The sequence below is a fragment of the Aythya fuligula genome, chromosome 26, assembly GCF_009819795.1.
Source record: "Aythya fuligula isolate bAytFul2 chromosome 26, bAytFul2.pri, whole genome shotgun sequence".
Taxonomy (NCBI): domain Eukaryota; kingdom Metazoa; phylum Chordata; class Aves; order Anseriformes; family Anatidae; genus Aythya; species Aythya fuligula.
Genome location: NC_045584.1, coordinates 4400126 through 4426307, shown reverse-complemented (window position 1 = coordinate 4426307; position 26182 = coordinate 4400126). Strand labels below are relative to the sequence as shown.

The following is a 26182-nucleotide window of genomic DNA, read 5'->3' as shown; positions in this document are numbered from 1 at the left end:
ATCACAGAGCCCTGGGGACGCCGCAGCAGAGGGGGAGCATCGGTTTTGGGGACTGCGAGGATCGAGCCCGAGTGACTCACGCAGAGACTTTGGACAAGGGGAGCGGTGCCGGCAGCAGGAGGCTGGCACGGACACCCCAGGCGGCAGCACCGTGAGGACTCTGGGCACAGCTCAGCCCGTGGGGGCTGTGAGGGCAGCCCCAGGGACCCCCAAATGGGGCTGGACCCCGTGGGGTCGAATCACGGCTCTGCTCACGCCGGTGCCCACGGCCGGTGCTTTATTTCCTCCCAGCCCCACGCGCACCCAGGGGATTTGGGTGCTGGCAGCAGGCGGCAGCCGCCGCCCTCCGGCTCTGCTTCAACACGGGGGAAGTCCAGGCAGGCTCTGCCTCACCCCGTCAGCCCTCACTGCGCTGCCATTCCCCACAGAAAGAAAAACCGTGGCCAAATCTTCCAAGCCTTGCCACGGAACAAGCCCCATCCCAGGGCAAAGGCTGCCGCAGCGCAGAGCCAGCCTGCCCCGACAGGAGAGGCCAAACCCACAGCGCCCCGGCAGCTGCCGAGGGAAGGAGGGCCCCGGCTCGGCACCAACACCGAGGGCAATTCCGAGGCTCTGCACGGCTCCAACCTACAGGAGCGAGCGCCCGAAGCCAGCCCCGACCCCTCCGGCGAAGCTCAGGTGGGGAAGGCAGAGCCCACGCGCCCCGAGCCGCCGCGATGGGCTGCAACACGCAGCGAGAGCCCGCCCGCTGCGAGCCCCCAGACAAGGGGAAGGGGCAGACGCAAGAAACGGGGGGGCAAGCAGCAGCTCAGCCTGGATTTGGATGCAGAAAGCAGCTGTATTGGTGCCAGACAGCAAACCCAGTTCCGCCTCCGCCGGCCGGGCACGGAGCCGTGCCCGCGGAGGCCGTCGGGGAAGCGCACCCGGGGGAAGGAGGCGGCGCGCCCGGCCGGGCTCAGGCCTGCAGCTTGCAGAGCCCGTCGGCGTACTGGAACTGGGAGCCGTTCTCGTACTCGTACATGTCCAGCGCCACCTCGCAGCTCTCCCGCACCACCCGCTCCTCGTCCCGGGCGAAGGCGCGCAGGGTCTCCAGGCAGGAGGGGTGGGCGATGGCGCCCAGGGCCTCAGCGCACTCGTGCCTCACCATGGGGCTCTCGGTGCGGCTGCGCAGCGCGGCCGTCAGCTGCGGCACGCAGGCCTCGTCCTGCATCTGGCCCAGCACGTAGCCGATCTCGTGGCGGAACAGGGCGCTGCCGGCCTGGAGCCCTGCGGGGAGGAGGAGACAGTGAGTCCCCAGAGCTGGCCGCGGTGCCGACCTGACCCCCACCCAAACGCTGTGGGGCAGGGGGAGGCGTGGGGCGGTCGGATGGGGCTGGGAGCCCACAGCTGCCTCTCTCCTGATCCGTGGGGCTCTGGGGGCAGGGTCTCACGCTGCTCCCTCTCCCCGTGTTGCCCCACCACGGGGAGTGCAGTGCCCCACGCGTGTAGCAGCCTGCCCGTGCTGCAGAGGAAGCCCTGCAGGGCTGGGAAGCCGTGAGATGAGGTCCCAGAGCCCTGCACACCTCGTCCGGTGGCAGGGGCATGACCTCAGCTCACAGCAGGTGGCCGGAGGGCATTGACCACTGCCCTGGGGCAGCAGAGAGGGACCAACAGGGTCCAGGGCTGTGCTCTGCCCCTTCTCTGGCCAGGACACATTCACGCCCTCTCCAGAACAATCTCTGGAGTCCAGGATGAGGCTGGGTGGCCTCAGACCTTCCAGGAGAGACAAAACAGGTCCCTGGCACCAGAAACCACCAGCTCAGACCAGCAAACCCCCCGCCAGTTACAGGCTGCGCCCTCTTTGCGAGCGAACAGCGGGGAAGGCAGCTCTAGAAGCAGCAGCTCAAGGAGCCGCACAGCTCTGGATTTAGGCAAGGCCAATCCTGGATTAACCCGCAGAGAGGAGGCAGCGGGCGGCCCCAGCCAGGCCCTTACCGTCCGCCAGGGCCAGCACGGCGTCCCGGCCGCCCAGGTTGCGCAGGGCGAACATGGCTCGGTAGCGGTCGAAGAGCGGGCGCGCCTCGTCCAGGAGGGCTTCGCGCAGCTTGGCCACGTCCCTCTCCTCGGCAGGGGGAGCGGGATCCACCGACTGGTAGGGGCTGGTGCTCGGCTCCTCCCCGTGCTCCTGCAGCCACTCCAGCCTCTTGACGGCCAGCTGGCACGTCTCTGCCACCTGTGGGGACGAGGAGGACGCGGCCCGGGATGCGGGACGGCCCCGAGCAGTGCAGGGAGCACAGCCCAGTGACCGCCTGCTGCTGGCATCGCTCCCAGCCCACCCCCAAACTCACCTCAACCACGGGGTCCTGTGAGTACTGCTTCAGGACATCCAGCACCGCGGGGTTCCCGATGGCGCCCAGAGCTTCACCTGCAGGAAAAAGACACCAGCAGGCAGCGGGGTGTCCCCGGGAGGCGTCAGGGCGGGGGCAGCCCCACCGTGCTCCCTGGCAGGGCCTCTCCCCGCCCCACAGCGGGACCGCGGGCCTGACGCCAACCCCACAGACCTGACACCGCCACCCAACACCACAAACAGCCCCACAAAGGGGCACGGGGAGGGGGCTGCGTGGGGCCCGTACCCGCCTCGTGCCGCACCATGGGCTCCTGGCGGGCGTCGCGCAGCACGGCCAGCAGCACGGGGATGGCGGCCTCGTCCCGCATCTGGCCCAGGCAGTACGCCAGCTCGTGCTTCAGCAGCTCCGAGCCGTCCCCGAAGGCGCGGCCGATGCAGGCCACGGCCTCGGGGCCGCCCAGGCCGCGCAGGGTGAAGAGGGCCCGGAACCGGGCGGGCAGCGGCTGGGCCGCGTCCAGCAGCGTGCGGCCCACGGCGGCCACCTGCTCCTCCGTCACCATGGCTCCCGCTCCCGCTGCTCCGGCCCCGTCAGGCTCCTGCGGACCGGGAAAGGGCTCAGAGGGGCCGCGGGCTCGGCCCCGGTGCACCGGGAGGGAGAGGGAGGGGGTGTGGGGGGGGGCCCGGAACGCAGCGGGCGGGCCCCGGCGCCGCCCGGACCCGGAAGCGGAACGGACCCGCAGCGCCGCCGCCGCCGGGCCCCGCACTCACCGCGCGCCGCCATGCTGCGCCCCCACGTGACCGCGCGGCCGCTCCCACCCGGAGCTCCGCGCGCAGGGGGAGCCGGGCCCGCGCACAGCGCGCGTGCGCACGGAGCCGTCTCGCCAAGCCCTCCCTCCCCCCCCCAGCCCCGTCCCGCCGGGTGGGAGCGGCCGGGGGAAGGGGAGGGAGGGGGAGGGGGAAGAGGTGGGCAGCGCTGGCGCATGCGCAGTGTGTGTGGGGGGGCGAGTGGGGGCGGGGGGGGCTGGGGAGCGCCCTGGGGGTGTGGGGTGACCATGGGGGGGGGGGGCGGCCCCACACGGCCCCACACGGCCCCTGGGCTCCCCACAGGGCGGCCCCATAGACCTTGGGCTGCCCCCCAGGGGTGCCCCCCAGGGCGGCCCCATAGTCCCTGAGCTGCCCCAGTGCCCCCCAGGGGTACCCAGGTGCCCCCCAGGGCTACCTCACAGCCCCCTAGGCCTGCCCCATAGCCCCTGAGCTGCCCCACTGCCCCCTAGGCCTGCCCCAGTGCCCCCCAGGGCTCCCCCACTGCCCCCCAAGGCGGCCCCATAGTCCCTCAGCTGCCCCACTGCCCCCCAGAGCTGCCCCCTGGGGCTATCCCATAGTCCCTGAGCTGCCCCAGTGCCACCCAGGGGGGCCCAGGTACCCCCCAGGGCTACCCCACAGTTCCCTAGGGCTTTCCCATAGCCCCTGAGCTGTCCCAATGCCCCCAGCACTGCCCCATAGTCCCAGCGCTGCCCCCAGTCCCAGCCCAGCACTCTCCCCATTTCACCCCCCAGCCGTGCCATACACCCACCCGTGCACCGTTCTGCTCCCAGTTCGGCCCCCAGTCCCCGAGGGGCACCCAGCATCCCTGCCGCCAGCGTGCGGGACCCTCCTGCAGGGCAATTCCCACCCCCTTGCTGCTGTCCCGAGGTGAACGTGCTCCCCACCGCGCCTTCACACCCACCCCTCTCCCGGGACCCCAATCTGCTGCTGGGCCCCACAGATGTGAAAATGGGGCAGGCTGCAAATGGGCCCCGTATGACACCGACGGCACCACCGGCAAGCAGCCTGCAGTGCTCCGGGTGCCGGGAGGGCGAGAATTTGGGGTCAGGGCCAAGGCGGGGAGGGGGCGGCTGCCCTGCTGCCTCTGCTCACTGCTCCCCGAGCCCAGAGGCGGCGGGCCCGTCCCCGAGGGCAGGCTGGCACTGCCTGACGTGCCCGTGCTGCTTCCCCGCCTACCACCTGCAGCCGAAATGCTGAGGGAGGTGTCTGCGCGCCGGCAGCTGGCTCTGCCCTGGCACGGCGAGGCGAGGCGGCGTGCCACGGGGCTGAGCCGCGGTGTGATTTCTCAGCCGATAGCGGGCAGAGCCGCATGCTGCCCCGCACACCGGGGCTGGGATCGGGGCCGGGAGGCTCTGGGCAGCGGGACGGGGCGCAGACCCCCAGCACAAAGCCCCAGCCCAGCAGAGCCAGAGCTGGGGGTTGCAGATGTGGTTCCCTTCCCCACCAGTGCCAGCCCCCGGCCAGTTGCTGCTCTGCCCCGTTTCCCTTTCCCTCCCAGGCACGTTCACACAACAGGATTTGTACCTTCAGGGGGGTTCTGCCTTCCTCGGGTCCCCTCCTGAGCTCCTCCCGACACAGGGGCCATGGCACAGAGACCCGCTGCAGCCAGGCCCCGTGAGCAGCCGGCGTTTATCCACACCGAGACAACCCCACAGCCCTCTCCGCAGCCAGACCGTGATCCCCGCTTTATTTACACAGCACAGAGCACATCACAAGATCAATCGGATCCCAGGAGAGAGCACGGGGGTGAAATACATCCCGCTGCCTGCACCCACAGGAACAAAATCAGCAGGAACCAATGGGCCGGTGCGGCAGTCCTGACCGAGCAGCCCGGTACCGGTGGGCCAGCGTTGGGGACGTCCACCGGAGCCCGGGGAGGTGCACGGCCGTGTCCCTGCTGCCATCAGCCCTCCCCGCAGCTCTCAAAGTACTGGCACATCAGCTCACGCACCTGCTCGGCCCGGCCGTCCTCCATGGCGGCGGGCGCGGGCTGGCAGGGCTTGGGCAGCTCGGTGGGCTCGGTGCCCTCCAGCCACTCCTCGTTGAAGGGGTTGTCGTGCGCCTCGCAGACGTTGTGCAGGATGCAGCAGGCGAGGACGAGGGTGGGCAGCAGCTCCAGGCTGCAGTCGTCGCACTTGAGGAGGATCTGCCAGCGAGCCTTGAGGCGCAGGAAGGCGTTCTCGATCACGCTGTGCGCCCGCTTGAGGCGGTAGTTGAACTGCAGCTGCCGCTGGGTGAGGTTCTCATCCTCCTGGTAGGGCTTGAGGATCCAGTCCTGCAGCGGGTAGGTGGCGTCGCCCAGCAGCACGTACTTCTGCGCCTTCCCCATGAAGTCCTTGGGCGGGTTGGGGCACAGCCGGCCCTCCTTGGCCAGCACCCACAGCCTGGAGCTCTCCAGGACCGCGCTGTTCTCCATGCTGCCGGGGAAGGCGGTGGAGACGTCCCAAAATTGGCCCAGCCCGTCCACGGTGGCCTGGGTGAGGATGGAGTGCCAGCCCTGGCCGTTGCAGTAGTCGGCGCTGAGGCGCAGCGGGGGGTTGATGGGGAGGTGGAGGCTGTCCAGGGCGCCGATGCAGTGGGGGAAGCCCCAGCGGGCGCGGAAGATGCGCACCATGTTCTCCAGCTCCTTCTCGTTGGGCAGCCGCAGGTAGAGGGGCTTCAGCAGCAGGACCACGGCGTAGCTCACCTCCCGCACGCACGTCTGCACCGTGGAGGGCCCCACGCCGAAGAGCGGGCTCAGAGTCTGGTACTCCACGTTGGTGGCCAGGTGCCACAGGGCCACGGCCACCCGCTTCTCCAGGGGCAGCGCGGGGTGGAAGTGGGCGCTGTGAGGAGCCAGCCCCGGCCGCAGCCGGTTGCAGACGTAGAAGAAAGTCTCCCGGGACATCCGGAACTTCTCCAGCCAGTCCTGGGGACCGAACTCCTTCAGGACCACCCGCTCCCACCAGTCCGCGCCCCGCACGCTGGGCCAGGCGCGGGGGTAGAAGTAGCAGCTGGTTCTCCTCCGGCGAGCGATCAGGAGCTGCAAGGCAGCGGGGAGGCCACGGGGGCGTGAGGTGGCCGTTCCCCACCCCAAATCCCCCAAAGCCACGTTATTTTATCCCTCCAAGGAGGACGCAGCTCAAGGACCTCGAGGGGCGCGGGGCAGGGAGGCCGCCCGGTGGCTCCAGGCTGGCAGAACCTGGGTCCAATTTTCCCGTTTTTGGGAAACCCCATCCTAAAGCCACCAAACAGCAGCCATGAGGCTGGACAAGGGGCCCAGGTTGCACCGAGGAGCATTGTGGAGGAGCCTCCTTTTGGGGCCGTCAGCGTGTTTGGGGTTTCGCTGTGTTTGTTCTTTCTGAGGAGTGTTTTTGACTTTCCTGCAGCAGAGCCAACCACAGGCCCGCCAGTTACTGAAGGGGCACCGAGCCCCCCGTGCTCCTGGCTCTCCCACGGGAATTGTCTCAGTTTCAAAATGCTAAAAACCAGCTTTAAGCTAAAATGGAGCTTTTTTTTTTAAATTTTTTTTGGCCTTCCTCAGCAGCTGCTCCAGGAAAGTGATTCACAGAGCACCCTCCCAACCCGCTCATCCCCGCTGCCCAGTCCCCAGGTCCCCACACCCCCGTCCCGCACGTCCCATCCTTTGTGTCCAGCCTCCCCCCACTATCTGTTTTGTCCCTCATGTCCCCATCCTCACCCTTTGTGTCCCTGCTGACCTCCGTGACGCCCCCCCCCCACGTCCTTCCTATCTCCCATCCCTCACGTCCAGGTATTTGTGTCCCACGTGTCCCCCATGTCCCATCCTTTATCTCCCCTTGCCCCCACGTCCTTCATGTCCCCATCGATCGCATCCCATCTTTTGTAACCCGTGTCCTTTGTGTCCCCGTGCCCTCTGCACCCCCTGTCCTTTGCATCCAGGCTCACCCCCATCCCCCACGTCCCCCAGGTCCCATCCTTTGTGTCCCCCGTCCCCGCTCTTTGTGTCCCTGTGACCTTTGTGTCCCCCATCCCGTGCCCTTCCTGCCCCCCATCCTTTTTCTCCCCCCCACCCCATCCTTGTCCCACGTCCCTCTCTGACCGCACCCCATTTTTGTGACCTCTGTGCCCCATGCCCGCCTCATCCCTGTCCTTAGTGTCCAGTCCCCATCCCCGCCCCCACCCTTTGTGCCCCTCTACACCACCCCACATCCCTGTGACCCCCCCACATCCCTGTGACCCCCCGGTGTCCCTGTTATCTCTGTGTCCCTGTGACCCCCCCAATGTCCTTGTGACCCTCCCACATCCCCATGACCCCCACATCCCTGTGACCCCCCGTGTCCATGCGACTCCTCCCATGTCCTTGTGACCCCCTTATGTCCCTGTGACCCCCAAATCCCCATGACCCCCCCCCATGTCCCTGTTATCCCTGTGTTCCCGTGATCCCACCGTGTCCCCAAAACCCCCACATCCCTGTGACCCCCTCCATGTCCCTCTTACCCCTCCATATCCCTGCGACCCCCCCATCCCTGTGACCCCCCTCAGTGTCCCTGTGACCCCCCCGGGTCCCTATGACCCCCCCAATACCCCTATGACCCCCCCTCACCCCCTCCCCACCCCCCATCCCTCCCCACCTCCCCCACCCCCCCCACCTCCCCCTCCCCCACCCTCACCCGTTTCCCGTTCCCCCCCCGTTCCCCTGCCCCCCCCCGTACCGTCATGAGCCGTTTCTGCCTCTGGCTGTAGTAGTGCCGGAGCCATGCTCTCCGCTGCTGCCCGTCCCAGCGGCCGGCCATGGCCCGGCGCCGCCCGCCCCCCCGGCGCAGCAGCGCGCCCAGCAGCAGCAGCAGCCGCTGCCGCATTTTCAAACCGGGAGCCGGGGCCGCCCTGGAAGTGATCGGCCGAAAGGGGGGGGGGGCACCGAGGGACCGCCGGGGCGGTGCCGACAGCCTCGGGTCGGGGCCGGCCCCCCCAGACCTCCCCCGGGGTCGTTGCGGAGCCCCCGGGTTCCCCCCCCCCCCACCCCGGGATAACGGGGCCGGGAGCTGCCACGGTGCCGCCTGCGCCCCCCCCCGCCCCGCGGGGACCGAGCCCCGGCAGCTTCCAGCGGGACCCGGACGGCTCCCGGGCTGCTTAACCCCCCCCCAGGGGCTGTTTAACCCCCCCCCGGGGCTGTTTAACCCCCCCCCCAGGGGATATTTTCGCCCCTCCCGGGGCTGCTTTCAGCCCCCCCGAGCTGCCGTTCACTCCGGGGTCTCCGCAGCCCCCCGGGTTTTTGCGTTTCTGGCTGCACCACCCATCGAGATAAACCCGTGTGTGTTGAATTTGGAGGAAAGCTCGAAAAGACACGCCGGGCTCAGTTTTGGAGAAAACCCCACGACAGAAAAATAAAAAAATGCCCCAATAAGCAATGCAAGTGCCTTCGCTGTGCTTCAGAGTGGTGCTGGATGCTCCCATTCCCCAGAGCCCACAGGGTGCTGGGGGCTTTATTTGTGGGGTCGTTCCCCCAACATGGGGTGTTCATGGGGTTATTTCACATCCCGAGGTCCCATTCCCATACGCGGGGTGTTCGGGGTGCCCATGGGGTTATTTCATGTCCCAAGGTCCCATTCCTATACACGGGGTGTTTGGGGTGCCCATGGGGTTATTTCACATCCCGATGCCCGTGCGGTGGCCGGGAAGCAGGGTGTCCCCCAGGAGAGGCTCTGGGCGCTGCGTTCCCTCCCCTGTTTTGTAAGGAAGGATTGGGGCCTCTTTTAGGTTGCCAGTTATTAGCTGCTTGTTGCTGCTGCTGTAAACACATCCTCAGAAGTGAGCTTCAAATAGATATTCGATTAATCACGGGAGGCCAAGCTGCGCTAATGACACAGCTAATAACGTGAATGACACAGCTAATAACGTGAATGACACGGCTAATAACATTAATAACACACGGCTCGCGTGCCTGTGGCATCTTGTGCTGGGGCAGAGAGCCCACGGGGCTGGGGCACAGCAGGCGGGTGGCGGGCCGGGCGTTGGGCTGGGAGGGCACCTCGGGGCTGCACCTGGGTACAGGGAGTGTGAAATGTCGGTGAGGTGTTGGTGTACAGCTGGTGTATACCTGGGTACAGTGTGTGTGTGAGAAATGTCGGTGGTTGTTGGTGTACAGCTGGGTACAATGGTGTACGTGGATATATTGGGGTACAGGTGGTGTACAACTGGTGTACACCTGGGTACGATGGGGTGTGTGTGTGTGTGAAATGTTGGTGAGCAGTTGGTGTACAGCTGGGTATGATGGTACATATTGGGGTACGGTTGGTGTATAATTGGTGCACACTTGGTTACAGTGGTGTGCCTGAAATATTTCTGAGGGGAAGGGAAGGGAAGGGAAGGGAAGGGAAGGGAAGGGAAGGGAAGGGAAGGGAAGGGAAGGGAAGGGAAGGGAAGGGAAGGGAAGGGAAGGGAAGGGAAGGGAAGGGAAGGGAAGGGAAGGGAAGGGAAGGGAAGGGAAGGGAAGGGAAGGGAAGGGAAGGGAAGGGGCCGGAACGAATGTGCGCGGCTCTGGTTCCCCGCCGAGCCGGGTCCGGGCGGGGCCTCCCCTGGCGGTTGCCATGGCAGCGCGCGGCGCCGCTTCCTGTGTAGATTCGAACGGGCGGGCGGGGCGCTCCCGAGGTGCCGCGCGCGGGGCGGTGGGGGGGGGGCGGGGCTTCCTGCCGGGCCGCCGCCATATTGGGCAGCGCTGGGGCCGGCGCCGTGACGGGAGGAGGCGGAGCGGGGCCGGGCGGGCAGCGAGGTGGGCAGGGGCCGGGGGGGGGGCACGGGGCGGCGGGAGAGGGGCCGGGGGGGCGGGCGGGGGGGTGAAGGGGGTGGGGGAGCCCCCCCAGGGGTTGCCGGGCGGGGGGCCCGGGGCAGGCCCCGGCCGGGAGCGGCCCCGCTGCTGGGGCCTGACGCGGGCCCGGGGTGGGCCCGGGGTGGGGGGGGAGCCCCGAGCCCCCCCCAGCAGCCGCTGGGTTCGTGCTGCCGAGCTCCCGGCGGCTGTCGGGGCTCGGGATCAGCCCGGTGCCGCTCGGGGGCTGCTGTCGGTACCGGGCAGGGCTGGGGGCTGAGGGCTCCGCACCGGGCGTGTGGCGGGGGGTGGAGGGGGGGGGGCGGGGGTCGTGGTGGGGTCACCCGTCAGCTGTCATGGGCTTTACCCGGGTGCTTTCACCTTTTGGGTGAATTTTGCTCGGTTTTGGCTCTCCTGGAGGCGCGGTGCTGGTTCTGTGAGCTGCCGAGGCTCACCGCACTGCTGTGCTTCACGCTGGGGGCCTGAGGCTCCTGGCAGAGCAGTTCCCCGGCTGGCAGCAACACCTCGCAGTGCAGCCTGCTTTCTGTATCGCTGTTATTGTTATTTTAAGCAGAAGCAGAATTTTTGGGGGCTGTTTACTGAAAGTGCTGCGTCCTCTAAATCTCACAGCTCTTGTTTGGGGAACTGACCGGGGGCACTGCTGCGTCTTCAGTAGTTTCAGTGCTGAGCTGGGGCAGGGTCTGACTCGCCGGCCTTCAGTGCAGCTCTGCGGACGGGGCTGCTGGTGAATTTTTAATCCTGGCTTTTAAAGCGCTGCCTCCCGATAAGGCTGTCGGCAGGGCAGACCTTTTACCTCGAGCTGGTGCCCTCAGCAGCTGCCTGGGCTTTGTTGTGAGACTCGAGATAAGCAGGCAGATGTGCTCTGCCAGGTTTTGTTTCCATTCTGAAATGAAACCAAGTGTTAAAGCCGGCACCCTCGGTGTCTGTGGGATGCTGCCCTGCTCCAAAACCACCCGGGGAGCTGCAGGGCCTGGAGGAGGCGATGGCCGGCCTTTGTGGTTAAGGTGCTTTTGGTTCTCCTCTGCCTCTCCAAATTTGCTGCACACAAGGCAGGTGCACAGGTGTGTGAAATACTTTGGAAAAAAAAAACGAAGTGTTGGTAAAACGCTAGGAAGTGCACCCAGCAGCCTTCCTCTTGGGCTTCTCTTGAGTCTGAACGCTTGGCATGGGCACGCTCTGCCCTTAAGACCCCTTCCTTATCCCAAACCCCCACGTGCTTCACCTGGTGTGTCCCTGCCCGCTCCGTGGCTCTCATTATTCATAATAAACAAGCAGCAGGGTGGGTGTCTTTGGGGCGCTCACCAACAGGAGCGCCATCACGTGCTGGCCAAAAGCAGAACCTCCGTCCTGCTGGCTGGCAGCAGCCTGGTGACACGGGGACAGTGTCCTTGGGGCAGGGACCGGCTGCCTGCTGGTGGCTCTGCTCTCGGCTCCAGAGCAGCTGCAGCATGGAGGTGATGTGGAAAACGTGTGTGTGTGTCCTGGCCGTGTGTCAGCTCCAGGGGTGCTGCCCCCTCCCTGCTCTGCCTTGCCCGTGGCTTCCCACACCACCGGAGACTTCGTGCTCTCCTCAGGCTCCTGCAGCACGCGTGGTTGTTTGCTTCTGAAGCAGCACGGGGCAAAGGAGAAATAATCGCTACCTGCAGGCAACGAAAAGGCTTCTAATGCTGATGCTCTTCTGCGATCCCCTGCCACGCGCGTGATTGTCAGGTCTGCTCAGATAAACCCTGTGCTCCTAGCAGGCTCCTGGAATCTGCAGGGAGGTGTGTGTGGAATGAGAAGCACCATCCAGGAAAAGGAGCAACCCCAAAGCTCATGGGGCTGAGCCGGGAGGGAGCAGTGGGAAACGTTCCTGTGCTCCGGGCACCTCGTGGCAGGATCTGCTCCGGCAGGTTCCCTTCCAGGTGTAGAGGAGGAAAAAAAACATCTGGCCTGGAAGTGATGGAGAGATCTGAGCATCATTCACGTAGAAGAGGCACAGGAGCAGCATTCCCTCAGCCAGAGTCTTGTGCCTGGCTTTTCTGGGGGGAAGTCTCTGACTTGTAATGGTGCACAGAGAAGGGTTACTGCCTGGGGGGCTTTATTTTTAGCAAGGGCTCTCCCAAATGCGTTTTTGCTGTTTCCCTGAAGGCGTTACAGCGCTGTGCTTCTGCTGGCACTTGGCTGTCCGTGTCCTGGCCAGAGCTCTGGGCGCGAGCTGAGGATGAGGTGAGCAGGCTGCCTGTGGATTCGTGTCCCGAGTGGCTCCAGGGAGCATGGGTACACAGCACTGTGCTGCTCAGGGGTCCTCTGTCACCCATTCGGGCTCTGGGGTGCTTTGGGAAGTAGGCACAGCCTTAACTCAGCTCCAAAGCTGCCTCGGGGGGGCTGTGGGGAGTCCTGGAGCTTGTCTGAGTGCAGGTGGAGGTGCAGCGAGTCGCAGAATGTCAGACATTTGTCACCCCCAGTGTGGGGAAGGGACGCTGTCTGGTGACACTGGTGGGGAAAGACGGCACAAGCAGCACCTGCTGCTCCTCTGTGAGGCTCGGTGTGTGCTGGCAGCAGCGCCTTGAGCTGGCTGGGAGGCTGCGTGCAGGTAGGAGGTGAAAGCAGCGCTGTGGCCGCAGCTTTGGGGCGCTTCCTTTCCAATCCAGCTCAAGTTCAGTCTGTGCCTGCTGCCAGCCAGCCCCTCTGGAGCTGGTGGCTGTGGGTGTCTGAAGGCGTTTGTCACCCCAGGGACAGGAGGTGGTGGCCTGCAGGGCGCTTTGCCTTGTGCAGGCTGGGGGAAGGCAGAACCAAGGCGATTTCTGCAGGACCTCAGTGAGGAGCAGCCACCAGGACGCGCTCCGTGACGTGAGGCTCTTGCAGAAGCCCCATCGGGGCTTTACCAGTGAGGAGACGTTGGTGAACCCTGCACAAGGCTCTGTTTTTTTTGTGTCACTGCTGCTTTTAAATGGAAGCTCGTTATTTCAAAGCGTTTGTTCGGCACGGTGTGCACAAAACGTGCTGGTGCTGCTCCGGGTTGAGCGTGGAGGAGCTCTGCTTCAGCCTGCTGCTGGCACCAGCTCTGGGGCTGTGAGGGCAGCTCCAGCACCCTGCCTGCCTTCCAGCGGGCCTGACCATCAGCAAAAACCTCTGCCCTTAGCATGTGCAGTGCTCTGGGAACTAAAAACCCCCAACAGCTCAAACACTCCTCCAGCCTGCATGGCGGAGCTGCCTGGCGCAGCCCGAGCACCCCGTTTTGGGGCGTTTTGGGAGGTTTCACCCACCCAGCTGAGCGTGTGGCACGGCGGAGGTGCCCGTCTCCCCGTGCCAGACGAGTCCCACGTTCGTTGGCAGCCGAGGCCGGCGCCAAGTCACAGCTCTGCGGGTGTTGCCTGGTGATGGGCTGGGAGAAATCTCGGGAAGAGCGAGCGCTGGCTGCGGGGAAGCAGGACATCTGGCTTTGATTTCCAGCCCCGCTGTTCGTGACTTAGAGGCCGATGCGCTCGCTTACTGCGTCCCCTTGGTAAATTCTGGGGGCTTCCCGAGAGCTTTTAAATATTCATCACTGGAATAACGAAGTATTTTTCCCTTCACGCTGGTGCCATTAAATGCTGGCCCAGAGAGGAGGCAGCATCGCCGGGCCTGGGCAGGCTCTCGGTAACTAAATCTGCCCGCGGGAGGCTCTGCAATTTCACTTAAAGCCGTGAGAAAGGCTGTGCCTGAGAACTGGGGGATGTGCCTGCAGGCTTCTTTCTGTCAGAAATACAAAATCCTGAGGAACCAGGTGCTCTGTACTCAGGTTGGGATCCTGCTTTGTTACCAGTTCAAGCCTGGAGAAGGCAGGTGGGGGCTGTTTTCAAGAAGGATTTGGGTTTCCTGACCAAATTCTAGTCTTTTCTCCACGCTCCTTCCACCTTACCCGTGAGCTGGCTGGGTTGTATCCCGGTTAATGTTGCTCAGAACAATGCTGCTGGGTGAAGCCATGGCGCTGAACAAGTGCGCCCTGTTCTTGGTGTTGACCCAGCCTGCGTGTTCTTTCCCTCGGTACGGATCTGTTTCTAATGAGCCGGCACGCAGAGCGCCAGGGCTGGCAGCGAGCGCAGGCGTTTCTGCAGAGCTGTTGCTCCGTGTGGACACGGCCTGTGCCTGCTGGGGCCTTCCAGCGGCCGCTGAGGTCGAGGTGACCGACGTGGGCTCTGGGGCTCACCTGAGTGGGGAGCTGGGTCACCCCCGGCTGTGCTGGTACAGGGGCGTTGTGCTGCTCCTAAAACACGAGCTGCTGGTGTTGGTGAGAGGCTCTGACACCACCAAAGGCAGAACTTTCAAATGCAGGAATGGAATCCAAAATTTATCTAAATCCCAGATTTAGAGAGGGCGAAGGGGAGGAGATGCAGTCTGGCAGTTCACGTGCAGCGTGCGTTACGTGGGCTTTGTCACCGCACCCCAAGGGTGGCGTGGGGCCACTCGGTGCCGCTGTGCCCTGCCTGTGCAGCCCTGTGCTCGTTCTGCACGTGCTGTGTTTCTGACTAGGAGCCGTGGTCTAAATTTGTCTGGTCTGGAACCCGAGTGGAAAGCTCCAAAAGTGAACGTGTTGGCTGTGCAGAGCTCAAAACGTCGTGTTCCTGCAGGTCTGCATCTCTCACGAGCGCTGCGCGGAGCCCTTCTGGGAAGATGCTTCAGATGTGCGGTGTCCCCGTCTGATCACGCACCCCGTGTGGGTTCTGCGAGCTGGTTTTTCTTACTCATGGTGTAAAAAATACATCTTGTGGGAACGCCGGGTTTGAGAGGTCCTGCTGGCCTCGAAGAAAGGTTTGGGAGATTGAGTAGGAAAGGTGGTGGTAAGGAAACTAAAAAACAGGAGGAAGTGTTTGACGGGGGATGCGCTGAGATTTCTTTTTGATATTATTGAGAAAGGGTTTAATAATAAAACTTCAGGTGCTCACTCGCAGTAATGCCATCTCTGCCTCTCCGCTGTGTTTGGTGGGAGCTGCTGACTGCTAAATCCGGTGGCGTTCTCTGAGGGAACATATGTGAGGAATGTGTTACGTTAAAAAAGGAGAGAGCCCGGGGGAGGAGGTGGCAGAGGTAAGCAGGTGTAGTCGGAAGCAGCTTGGCAGCCGCTATTTCGGGGCTGCTCCTGTGGCAGTGCCGCCATGCTCAATGGCCAGGAACACGGCGGCGTTCGGGTGGCTGTGAGGAGTCCAAGCTCCAGCACTACCAAAGCTCCTGGGTGGCCGGGCAGTGGCTGTGCTGGCTGGGAGGCCGCTAGTCCAGAGTCCGAGCACTGTCCTCGTGCTTCCCCGTTGGTTTGCAGCACGCTGTCACTCCCGGCCACGTCTCACCACGCTGCTGCTGTCCTCACCTGGCGGGCACCCACGGTGCTCGGTGAGCATCTGCTCCTGGGGGCAGGGAGCAGGGCCCCGCTCTGCCCAGCCCTCCTGCTCCCAAATCCGTGTCTCGAGGCAGCACCGTTCGTGGAGCTGGGCCTCCAGCCAGCCGCAGGGAATGTTTATACAGCAGCAGTCACTGAAAATCCCTTCACCTTCTGCAGAGCTTCCAGGTGCCTCCGCGTTGCAGGGTTCTGCGTGGCGTGCGTTGGTTCCACCTCTCCCTCTGGAGGTGTTTATCTTGGGCTGGGAGAGGAGCCTGGCACGGCTGCTGGGGAGGCTGGGCGCAGGCAGGGCTGCTCGGGGGAGGGCTGCAGCTCCGCACCCTCCTGGAAATGTTGGAAAGGTTCGTTATCCTTTATTGATGCGTGCTGTAACTTACCCAGTCCTGCGTAATGAAGCAGCCCTCTCATAAAACGGGCACTTGAGTGACACGTGGGTTGCAGCACAGCCTCACCGTGCAGCTGGGCTGGCTTTATGCTAGCACAGAGGCAGATTTGGGGCAGCACGGGTGTCAGAGGCAGAACGCTTCCTCAGGGGGCTCCCCAGTCCAGAGCTGCCCGTGTTCCTGCAGCTCAGGGCACTAAAAAGCTGCCGTGTGTGTGCCGTGGGTGAAATACCCACGCTGGCACAGAGCTGCGTGCCTCTGGGCTGTGGGCATCCCATCCCCGCGTACCTGGGGCTCGCAGAGCTGTGCTGCAGTTGGTGAGCCTGAGGTCGCAGCCTGCGCTCGGGCTGTTGCAGGCTTTGCTCCTATCAGCTGCGAAATGCTGACTGCCTGCTCGTGTGAATTAGCACCCAAGGGCAGCAGTACGGGAAAACACTTCCATCAGCAACCTTGCGCTGGGTGTTATCACACCAGGTTGATAACGCTGCCGTGGAGGGGGAAAGTGGTCTCTGGTTTAAAGAAGAGTCTTGAGGGATGCTGGAGGCTGTTTCTATGTGAAGAGGTGTAATATTTTGGTGGTGTTCTCCCCCCCCCCCCATCTGTTGCAGCAGACTAATTACTGATTGGGCTTCATGAACATAAATTCCTGAGGCTGCTGAACTCCCCAACCCCCATCCGTTCCACCATGGACCAGGATTATGAGAGACGTCTCCTACGCCAAATCAACATCCAGAATGAAAACACGATGCCTTGTGTAAGTAGGGATGGTCTGCACCAAGGGATCCGAGCCTGAAAGTGAAGTGCTCGTTTGCATTGCCTGTGACTGTTTTCAGCTGAGCTTTGGAAGATGTGGGAACCTGTGTCCTTTGTGGGGCTGTGACCAGATGAGAGCTCCTGAGCTGTTCTAGGAGTAACCAAATAACCCCACTCTCACAGTGTTTCCACGTAGATAAGCTCAGTTCAGGTTGCACAAGTGAGTTAAGGTATGTTTATGTAGTGCAGTGATGCCTTTTACTAAATAATCTCAGGAATCCCATGCAGAGTGTAAAAAGGTTGAGGACTAACAAACAAAAGAGCACTAGGACTGGAGGCTGAAGAGCTAGAGAAGAAGTTCAAGAGCAGGGGAGGCGGTAGTGCATTTCTGTCCCTGAGAAAGCTATGGAGCAAATCCTTCTGGAAACCATTTCCAGACATGAGGGACCCAAATGTGTTTGTAAGCAGTCAGCACAAACTTACCGAGGGCAAATCATGCCTGACCAACCTGCGAGCCTTCTCTGAAGGCACGATTTACCGTGATGGATGGGAGGAGGGGGAGCACACGCCGTCTGCGCTGACTTCAGCAAGGCTTTTGACACAGTCTCCTGTGATACTCCCCGAGCAGAATTGAAGGTGGGTGGTCTGCAGGAGGGGAGGTGATCTAGCAGGGCTCAGAATTATTGTCAGGAGTCAGGAGTCAACCTGGCTAGTGACCAACCTCTGGGCTGAGTGCTACTGAGCACCTTCACTGGGGAGCAGAGGGAGGCGGTGCGTGATCCCTGAGTTCCTGGGTGATGCCGTAGTGGGGGAGTTGTTAAAATACCTGGGACAGAGGAATTTCCTGTGTTCAGAGGGAGCTTGACAGGCTGGAGAAACTAGCCCTCCTCTGAGCTGGGGTCCTCTCCCCTACATGTTGCTGTATGAACAAGAATGTGGTCACGCTTGAGGAATGTGCAGCACACCCAGCCAGCTTTCTGCCCCGCGCTCACCTTCCCTGCGTTTGCCTTGACAGCATCAGCCTGAAAAGGGGCAGTGAGAAAGATGCGGCTTAATTGCTTCTCTTGACAGATGTTCCTGTGACAGCTGGAGTGGGTGTGTGTACTCATTCTGTTAAGGGGATAAACCGATGTTTTGCTCTTCTATTTTGGCATATTTAGCTTTGACAAGACCTCTTTGATGTTTGTCAGACCCCCTGCTGGGATCAACACTTGTTCTTGTATGTGTCTAAATCTTTAATCCAGGTAGCAGAGATGAGAAGAACCCTGACGCCTTCCAATTCTCCGATGTCTTCTCCGAGTAAGCACGGAGACAGATTCATTCCCTCAAGAGCTGGGGCCAACTGGAGCATCAACTTCCACAGAATAAATGTGAGTTTTGCTCCCTTCTCCTGCAGCTCAAAGCCTTTGAAGTGAGGAAATGGCCCGTTTCATTTTGGCTGGCAGAATTGCTGTGCTTATCTTCTGAGCCATGGTCTGCTGCTGCCCTTAAAGAGTTCCTTTGAATGTGTACCTCCTGGCCCACAGGTGCAGCCTGTTTGCAGACTTCTTTGTTTGCTATTTTACATACCCTGTGATGGTTCTGTATGGTGATGGTGTTTGTTTTTTTTTTTTTTTTTTTTCCCCTTTCAGGAAAATGAAAAATCACCAAGTCAAAACAGAAAAGCAAAGGATGCTACATCAGACAATGGCAAAGGTGAGACCATCTTTCTGCTGCTTGTAGCCTGGCTACGGCTTTTATTCCAAATTGATGCCGAGTTTGGAATTAAGCACAAAAGTGCCAGTGTTCACTTATCTTAAGCAAAAAGCCACGCTGGTGTTCTGTGCACGTGTCACAAGAGTGAACACCTGGTCACCTCAATGGGCTGCTGATGAGCATCTGGGAAGCAAGGGCCTGTTTGTGTCTCTTGATTTATTGAGTCATGGAAGTAATTTCCTGATGGAGTGGAAGGAGGGGAAGCTTGCTGCTAATCTAAATTCTGAGCTGGAGTCCCAGGCTTATGAAGAGGCCCTGTGAGTGTAGAAGTCAGGCGGCTGTGACCCAGTTGGTCCCTGCAGAGGTGCTTGTGGCTTCAGAATTCCCTGCCTAAGCACTGGTTTGGGTTCACAGATGGCCTTGCTTACTCCGCCCTGCTGAAGAATGAACTCCTAGGAGCAGGGATCGAGAAAGTGCAGGACCCGCAGACAGAAGACAGGAGGTTGCAGCCGTCCACTCCAGAGAAGAAGTCCCTCTTCACTGTAAGTTGGTTTGCATTTAAAACAAAGGGAGTTTGTGTGTCTCATGTTGTGGGAGCAAAGCACGTGGTTCTGTCGAGTTGCTCATGCGAGAGAGTAGTGTTAAGACTTTACTGATGTAAGTTGAGGAGAAAACTTGGTGGCCTATAAAGAGAACGTAAGTATCTGTAGCAAGCTACGTGCTTCCTATTTCTGTATTGGAAAGGAAGCTGGGTGGGAACAAAGCTTTCTTGGACACTCTTAAGACTGAGTAAATGACCAAATCGAGATTTTGGTCATCAGTGGAAGTTTTTGTATGGTCCTGGAACACCTGGAAAAGAGAGGAACTGAAAAGGCTGGAAAACTGACAGTGGATGTTGGAGCTAGCTGGGCACTGGAGCCTGTATGAGTGATCTACATGGATCTTGGGCATGGTGGTGTTCTTACTGGGTGTGTTTTCTTTCTGCAGTATTCACTCAGCACAAAACGTTCCAGTCCAGATGATGGTAACGAGGTCTCACCATATTCCTTGTCTCCTGTCAGCAACAAAAGGTAATACTGCTTCTCCACAGACTTCTACCATAGGGGAGTGTTGAAACAGGTTTCAGTGGGGGTGTTTCAGTGGTGTTCCCCAGGGTGTCTCTTTAAGGCAACCAAAATTGCCACATGAATTGGTTTGGGAAGTCCGAGAAGGTAATAAGTAGGTTCCCTAAGGATTCCTGAGTACAGCCAAACTGCTTAATACCGAATGTGTCCTGACCAGCCCTCAGCAGTCAGCTTGTCGTTTTGCTCCCCAGCTCCTTTATAGAACCAGAGACTAATTCCCTCTAATGTGCTGGAAAGCATTTTGCTGCCTCTTTGTGTATCTCTATAGTAATGCAGGTATGCTCTTAGGACTGGCTGCATCTGTCTATGCCATCTGCTGTGCTGTGTGATACTCTGTAGTTGTTTCTGTGTCTCTTGTTGTAAACAGTCAGAAGCTGCTACGATCACCCCGAAAACCAACTCGGAAAATCTCAAAGATTCCTTTCAAAGTGCTGGATGCCCCAGAACTGCAGGATGACTTCTACCTGAACCTGGTGGACTGGTCTTCTCTCAACGTCCTCAGCGTTGGCCTTGGCACATGTGTTTACCTGTGGAGTGCTTGTACGAGCCAGGTAAATGGTGACCAGTGTCTGGAGAGTGATGTACCTGCTGCTGTGGCTGTTTTCCAGCTGCAGCACCTTTCAGAGCTATGCAACATGCTGTGGGAGGGATTCAATGCTTGTAATGCTCTGTCCCAAACCAGGAGTTAGCTCTGGAGGTAGCTAATGCAGCATGACAATAACAAGTATTTTTCATTGTCTTATTCCCAAGGTAACCCGACTGTGCGATCTGTCTGTGGAAGGAGATTCTGTAACGTCTGTGGGCTGGTCAGAACGGGTCAGTATAACACTGACAGCGACAAGTGAAATGCAGTTCAAATGCTATCACTGTAGCTTTATTGCCCTTCATTGCAAGCTCTAAAATCATGGATTAGTTTTCTGTATTCTCCCAAACTCCCTCCTGTGTGCTGTTCATCAAATGTGTCTCTGCTAAATGAGAGGGGATAGAGAGTAACCTCTTGTATCTTGACACTCTGGAGACACTTGCTAAGAGGTATGGGAGGGGGGAAAAAAAAAAAGTTTTATTGTCAAGAGCTGGAGAAGTGACCTGGTTCTAAGTATGTTTCAGCCAGGCTGCTTGGCTCCTTTCTTCGGTAGGGAAAAGATGCAAGATGGATGAACTCTGGATGCTTTCCATCTTGTGGGATTTATCTGGAGTCTTTTCAGCATCTAGCTTTTTGTTTTATTTCTCTCTGTACTTACTGGCTTTACTGATCATGGTTTTCTGTTTGTCTAGGGGAACTTGGTAGCCGTTGGCACGCACAAAGGCTTTGTACAGATCTGGGATGCAGCTGCAGGAAAAAAGCTCTCCATGCTAGAGGGGCACACGGCCAGAGTTGGTAAGGAGGTGGAGTTTTCACATATTTTGTTTCTTGCTTTTTTTTTTTTTTAAACTTTTCTCCTTGAACTCAAACAGTACCAGAACTGATATTTATGCCCTGCTGTGTCCTGAGCTGCCTTTAAAGCATTGCCACCGAGTAATTGTGGTGTTCTGATCTTGGGTGTGGTGGTGTTTGAGTGACTACTGCAGCAGGTGTTTCCTCCATGTCTGCTGAGGCATTTTAGGTTTGGTTACAACACTTTCTCACTGCCACTGGCTTCCGGTTTCAGCCCTGCAGGCAGCTTTACACTGAAATTTCCAGTTCCCTTATGCTTCAGGGACTGTTCTTCAGTTTTTTTTCTTTTTTTGGTAGATTTTTGGTCAGAGCTGTTGTGAATCTGAATTCTGAGGTGAGATTTGGGGAGTCAAGATAGCTTTTGAGTTCTGTTTCTGTGCTTCACTGCTGAGTGAAATGGGGTTAGTGATAGATTTGCCTGCAGCAAGCTTACTGAAGATATCTTCGTATGCCATTTTAAGACTCTAGGCAGGGTATATAAAAGAGCACTGATTTTTTTGTAAACCTCCTGCAGTTCTGGTGGCTGTGTGCTGCCTGCACGCTCCTGCAAGGCTCCCAAAACGTGCCCTTAGGCTGTTGCTCTCTGCCCGTGTTACAGGTGCCTTGGCGTGGAACGCGGACCAGCTGTCCTCTGGGAGCCGAGACAGAATGATCCTTCAGAGGGACATCCGCACCCCGCCCCTGCAGTCAGAGCGGCGGCTCCAGGGCCACAGGCAGGAGGTCTGTGGGCTCAAATGGTCTACGGACCACCAGCTCCTGGCCTCTGGGGGAAATGATAACAAGGTACAGTACTTACAGCTGGTCCCATGGGGCTCGGCATCTCTAGATCTTCGCAGGGAATGTCAGGTCCCCTTTCTCCGAGGATATTCATCTGCTCTGTGAAGGGGCTTTTGTTTCAGTTGTTGGACTGTGCCCAACGATAAATCATGCTAAGCTTCTACTCAGTCTCCTCTCTGTAATAAAATTAAAGAGGCAAATTTGATTTTGCTTCTCTATTTGGCTAATTAAATCTATAGCTTGACTCAGGGTTTTGAGTTCAATAAAGCTACTGCAAAGCTGTACTTCCTGGCTTGGTTTAGGTAGCGTGTAGTCTCAAGTTTGTTGCAATAATGTTTATGTATGTGGAAGGAAACCGAGTTTAGAAGCTATATAAGTTTTAATACCTATAGCACAGACTTGTAGTTCACTGAACACCATATGGAAGAAGCATCTGTTCCGAAGAAAGTGTTCAGAGCCCTTTGGAGCGGGTTGCTAGGTAGTGAATTTGCCCAGTGTATGTGTGACAGCACGGTTGAACAAAGTTCTTCCTCAGAATATCTTGTAATGAGCTTGCACGTGCTTCCTGACGTGTGCTGGGCTAATACAGCCACAAAGACAAAAGGGGGCTTTGAGCTGGCATTCGGTGACACCGTGTTGCTGGCTTTACAAGCGTAACTGAAGGACTTCCTTGTGACCCAGTGGTGAAGTGGCTCCTCAGCTGAGCGTGGTGGCAGGGTGGGACAGGCTGCAGGGCTGAAATAGCTGAGCCACATGTGCTTGGGCAGAGCTGTGGGAAATCATCGCGTTGCCCAACCACCCTCGTCAATCCCAGTGCGACATCGTGGTTTGTGGGTGTTGCGGACACGTGACTGCAGTGCAAGTTCGATCACGTCTTTCCTCTCTGCCAGCTCCTTGTCTGGAATCACTCCAGCCTGAGTCCTGTCCAACAATACACAGAGCATCTCGCAGCAGTAAAAGCCATCGCCTGGTCTCCGCACCAGCACGGCCTCCTCGCCTCTGGCGGCGGGACAGCCGACCGCTGCATCCGCTTCTGGAACACGCTCACGGGGCAGCCCCTGCAGTGCATTGACACCGGGTCACAGGTGTGCAACCTGGCCTGGTCAAAGCACGCCAACGAGCTTGTAAGTTCCTCCCTGTGCAGTGCTGCTGCTGAGCTCTCTTGCTTTCAGGAGCATAACTCATTTCCCTCTCCACTTTCAGGTGAGTACCCATGGATACTCGCAGAACCAGATCCTCGTCTGGAAATACCCCTCATTAACTCAAGTAGCAAAGCTAACAGGGCACTCGTACAGAGTCTTATATCTGGTAAGCACCGGCCTTGTCTCTGAAACCTTCTGCCTACTTAACTGTCTGCGCGTGTGCTGGGATGAGACCTGAAGCTGCGGCGCCAGTGGCGCTGTGAGCAGCCTCTCCTCGTGGTGGAGATGTGAATGCTGCCCTGCAAGCAAAGAAAAAAGCTCTGTATCTGGTTTCCTTGCCTGCAAGGGATACTTTGATTTGCTGCTATGGAAATGTGAGGCTTTATTAATGAATAGCAAAGCTTGCCAAAATCCTTCTGAGGAAGCACGAGAATGTCTTCTTGTTCCCCGAAGACTTTGTCACTGTTTAGTTGGTAACTGCAAGCAGGGGAAGAACTTGGTGCTTTCAGTCCTCCTAATTCCATATTAAAACGTCTGATGCGCCTAATCCCTTTGATTTCTTACCTGCTTCATTAATGTTACATAGGGTTTTCAGTGGATTCTTAACATGATAAATAGGCTGATAGTGTTTTGTGGGGCAGGTTCCAACTGCAGTGACTAATGACTGGCATTTGCCAGCTCTATCACACTTCCTGCCTTAGCACACATTTATAATCCGGGGAGGAATAGCCTCAATTACAACTGGCATGGATTTCTTAACACAGGAATCGTTTTTACGATAATTCCACCCATGTGTTCTCTGGCTGCGTAAGTAAGATGCAAGTGCTCGAGTTGGCACCTAGTGAGGCTGAGTGAGGCACATGAAAGCAGAGGTGGTAGTTTGGTGTCTCACCGCCAGCCAAGTAGGAAGGGGAGTAGAATACCTCTGATGCATTCCAATGAGGATTTGTTTTCAACCTCAAAAATGTAACAGATCCTAAAGGCTGCTCTCTCCTGCCTCAGGCAATGTCCCCTGACGGGGAGGCCATAGTTACCGGAGCTGGAGATGAAACCTTGCGGTTCTGGAACGTCTTCAGTAAAACTCGCTCGACAAAGGTAAGGATGAGCTGAGCAGCTGGCTGCAGCCGTGTCCTGCAGCGGGCTCAGCCTTCGGCGGGGGATTCAGTCAGTTCCCTCGGTTCTTTGGCCTTGCCTCTGGCTTCGTTACCTTATCCTGTAGGCTGAGGGGAGGATGCAGTGAAGGGTTAAACTTGACTGCAGTAGAAAAGGGTTTGCAGTCACATGCAATAAAAGGTTGCCTCTGCACACCCAAGGCAGTGTGACAGGACGTCATGCTGGCTGTTAGGGAGCTGCTGAACGCAGCAGCATTGCAGGGAGCTCACCTCCAGCCCCTATTCCGTGCTCACGTGCTGCTATCAACTGGCCGTGCCCTCGGACTTGATTATCCTCTAGCTCCTTGCGTAAGCGCTTCAAGTGGTGGCTGGGGTGGAAATGGGATCGTGGTACTGCCACTAACAACGTGCCATCGCCCAGAGCAGGCTGTGCCAGATGCTTCGGGAGCTTTTCTGAGTGTCTCGCGGAGGCAGTGGAGAATGGCAGTGAGAGCTCAGGGAATGAGCTGTGGGGAGCGGGCGTTGCAGGCAGCTGGGTGCACCCTGGCTCTAGGGTGCAGCTTCCCACAGAGCTGTGGGAATGGCATGCTTGCCTGCCGCACGCCTCCTTATCAACTGGAAAAAAACACATGGGAATATTTATGGCAGTGAACTTTGAATGTTTAGCCCAGATCAGTGCCCTGAGCTGGAAAGACCTCATCAGTGTTTTTTAATTAAAAAAACAAAAATCACGTGGAATAACACTGCAGCAAAGCTTTTAAGTGCTGAAGTACCTGCTTTGCCTTTTCTTTGCAGGAGTCTGTATCCGTTCTCAACCTCTTCACCAGGATACGGTAAACCCCACGTACTGCAATCCAAGAGACCACAGCCTGCCGTACCAGGATCAAACCACTACCTTGGTGTGCATGGAACCCCAAACGATCAGCCAGAAGGGGAGGGAGTGCCAGTGGGACTGGAGGATGGACCCAACAGATGCTAATTAAATATGTGCTTGTGAACCACGCCGGGCAGTATTTGGGATGGGGTTGGGGAGGGGAGGGAACTGCCAGAGGTTTATGGATTCGTCCTTCAGAAAGGGGAACGCGTACGAGAGCAATGCTGAACCAGCACCCTCCAACCCTCACTCTGTGTACTGGAGAAAATCTGTTTACATGGACCACCGAGACCGGACCAAGGCCATCCCAACTGCTGTGTTGTCTGCTCTTAGGAGAGACGAGAGCATCCTCGCCTCTGTGGGAAGGGGCTTCACGTGCTGCTGCGGGTCCCTCTAACCTAGGATGGACATCTTTGGAGGTAGGAGCCAGCCAGGCTTGTTCAATGCAACTGGGGCGTGGGGACCAGGCTCTAGGCGAGGCGTTAGCCTCTCTGATATCTAAGGGCATTGTTTAGAGCCTGGGATCCCCATTACATGAAAAAAAAAAATGGAGAACTGCTTATTTTTTTCCAGATAAAGCAGGTACTGCGGTACTTGCCGTTCTTGCAAGACAGCTTGATTTTTGGCATGCTTACCAGCTGCCTTCAAACATGCATCTTGGGGCTCTGAACTTTAGAGGAGACTTTAAAGAGGCTCCACCTCGGAGGGAATGCATTCAAAGAAATTTAAAATTGCTATTGCATGTTTTATGCTGATTCTTTTAGTTAACACAGAGGGAAAACAATGGCTTTAAAAACAAAACAAAGAAACAACAAACATGCATGTGGAGCTTCCCACAGTACCCTTTGTGGCGGCTGGTTGCTCTGGAGTCTTCTTGAGGACAAAAGCAGTTGAGATGTGCTTGAGAAACAAAACAACTCCTGTGGATCTTTTTCAGAGAGAGCATGGCCTCTTCTGGCTGGAAGGGGGGAAACACCGCGTCTGGGCAAGTGGGGTTTCTTTTTCTAAGGCAAGGAAGAAGCGTTGCTTTTTTTTTTTTTTTTTTTTTTTTATCTCCAAGTCAATGCCAGGGACCTGTTTTTTTGTTGTGTTTTTTTCTTTTTTTTAAGTTGTATGGGAAGAGTGCCTGCTTGTGTGTTTGGAGCCTGTGTGATGAGTGCCGTGGGATGTGATGCAAAGCACTTGTGTGTATGTGTTGCTTTTAATTTAAGGAGAAGCTGTTACGCTTGCAGCAGCCTGTTCCTGTCTTACCTTGTACATGTGCCAATGCTTCCTGCTGTGCACCTGGCTCCTGCCTGCCTCGTGCCCTCTCTCGTGCCCTGGGATGTGCGTGCTGTTTCCTGTTCTCACTTGGATTTTCCCGGCTGTGTACATAGACCTTGCCCTGTTCTCTGTAGAGTGTATAGGCCGTCCTTTCCTTTTCCCCGAATCCAGACTGTAGGGGTAGCGGTAGGAGAACGCCTGCCCCTCCCCAGTGCCACCAGTACCCTTGGGGTGAGCAGATGAGGCAGAGGGAGGCTGGTACAGCAGAGAGGTGCAGCTCTGCTCACTGCAGCCTTCACCACGTGTGCCAGTGCCCGGATCAGGCTCACCCAC

At 58.6% G+C, this 26182-nt stretch overlaps 3 protein-coding genes across 5 annotated transcripts; 1 reads left to right on the top strand and 2 right to left on the bottom strand.

Annotated features, from left to right (window-relative positions):
- Positions 1–818: 818 nt before the first annotated feature.
- DOHH (deoxyhypusine hydroxylase) lies at positions 819–4700 on the bottom strand. Of its 2 annotated transcripts, none has more exons than XM_032203716.1 (5): positions 4676–4700; positions 2613–2922; positions 2328–2404; positions 1975–2212; positions 819–1266 (listed from the first exon to the last, which is right to left on the bottom strand). In XM_032203716.1, exons 2-5 carry the CDS (start codon positions 2884–2886, stop codon positions 956–958), a joined length of 900 nt encoding a protein of 299 aa, XP_032059607.1. In that variant the 5' UTR covers positions 2887–2922; positions 4676–4700; the 3' UTR covers positions 819–955. The 2 variants fall into 2 exon arrangements, with proteins under 2 accessions (XP_032059607.1, XP_032059606.1); XM_032203715.1 differs by lacking the exon at positions 4676–4700 and adding an exon at positions 3095–3132.
- A 140-nt stretch (positions 4701–4840) lies between these two features.
- LOC116499135 (protein ANTAGONIST OF LIKE HETEROCHROMATIN PROTEIN 1-like) lies at positions 4841–7871 on the bottom strand. The gene is made up of 2 exons (XM_032203767.1): positions 7825–7871; positions 4841–6173 (listed from the first exon to the last, which is right to left on the bottom strand). Exons 1-2 carry the CDS (start codon positions 7828–7830, stop codon positions 5055–5057), a joined length of 1125 nt encoding a protein of 374 aa, XP_032059658.1. The 5' UTR covers positions 7831–7871; the 3' UTR covers positions 4841–5054.
- Positions 7872–9817: 1946 nt separating this feature from the next.
- On the top strand, positions 9818–25122 carry FZR1 (fizzy and cell division cycle 20 related 1). 2 transcript variants are annotated; one of them, XM_032203792.1, is made up of 14 exons: positions 9818–9881; positions 16286–16428; positions 17672–17797; positions 18059–18122; positions 18537–18664; positions 19110–19192; positions 19614–19797; positions 19997–20062; positions 20522–20624; positions 21280–21464; positions 22349–22582; positions 22662–22766; positions 23603–23695; positions 24508–25122. In XM_032203792.1, the coding sequence occupies exons 2-14, from the start codon at positions 16360–16362 to the stop codon at positions 24547–24549; spliced, it is 1482 nt and encodes a 493-aa protein (XP_032059683.1). In that variant the 5' UTR covers positions 9818–9881; positions 16286–16359; the 3' UTR covers positions 24550–25122. The 2 variants fall into 2 exon arrangements, with proteins under 2 accessions (XP_032059683.1, XP_032059684.1); XM_032203793.1 differs by having other exon boundaries at positions 16283–16428.
- The last annotated feature ends 1060 nt before the right edge of the window (positions 25123–26182 follow it).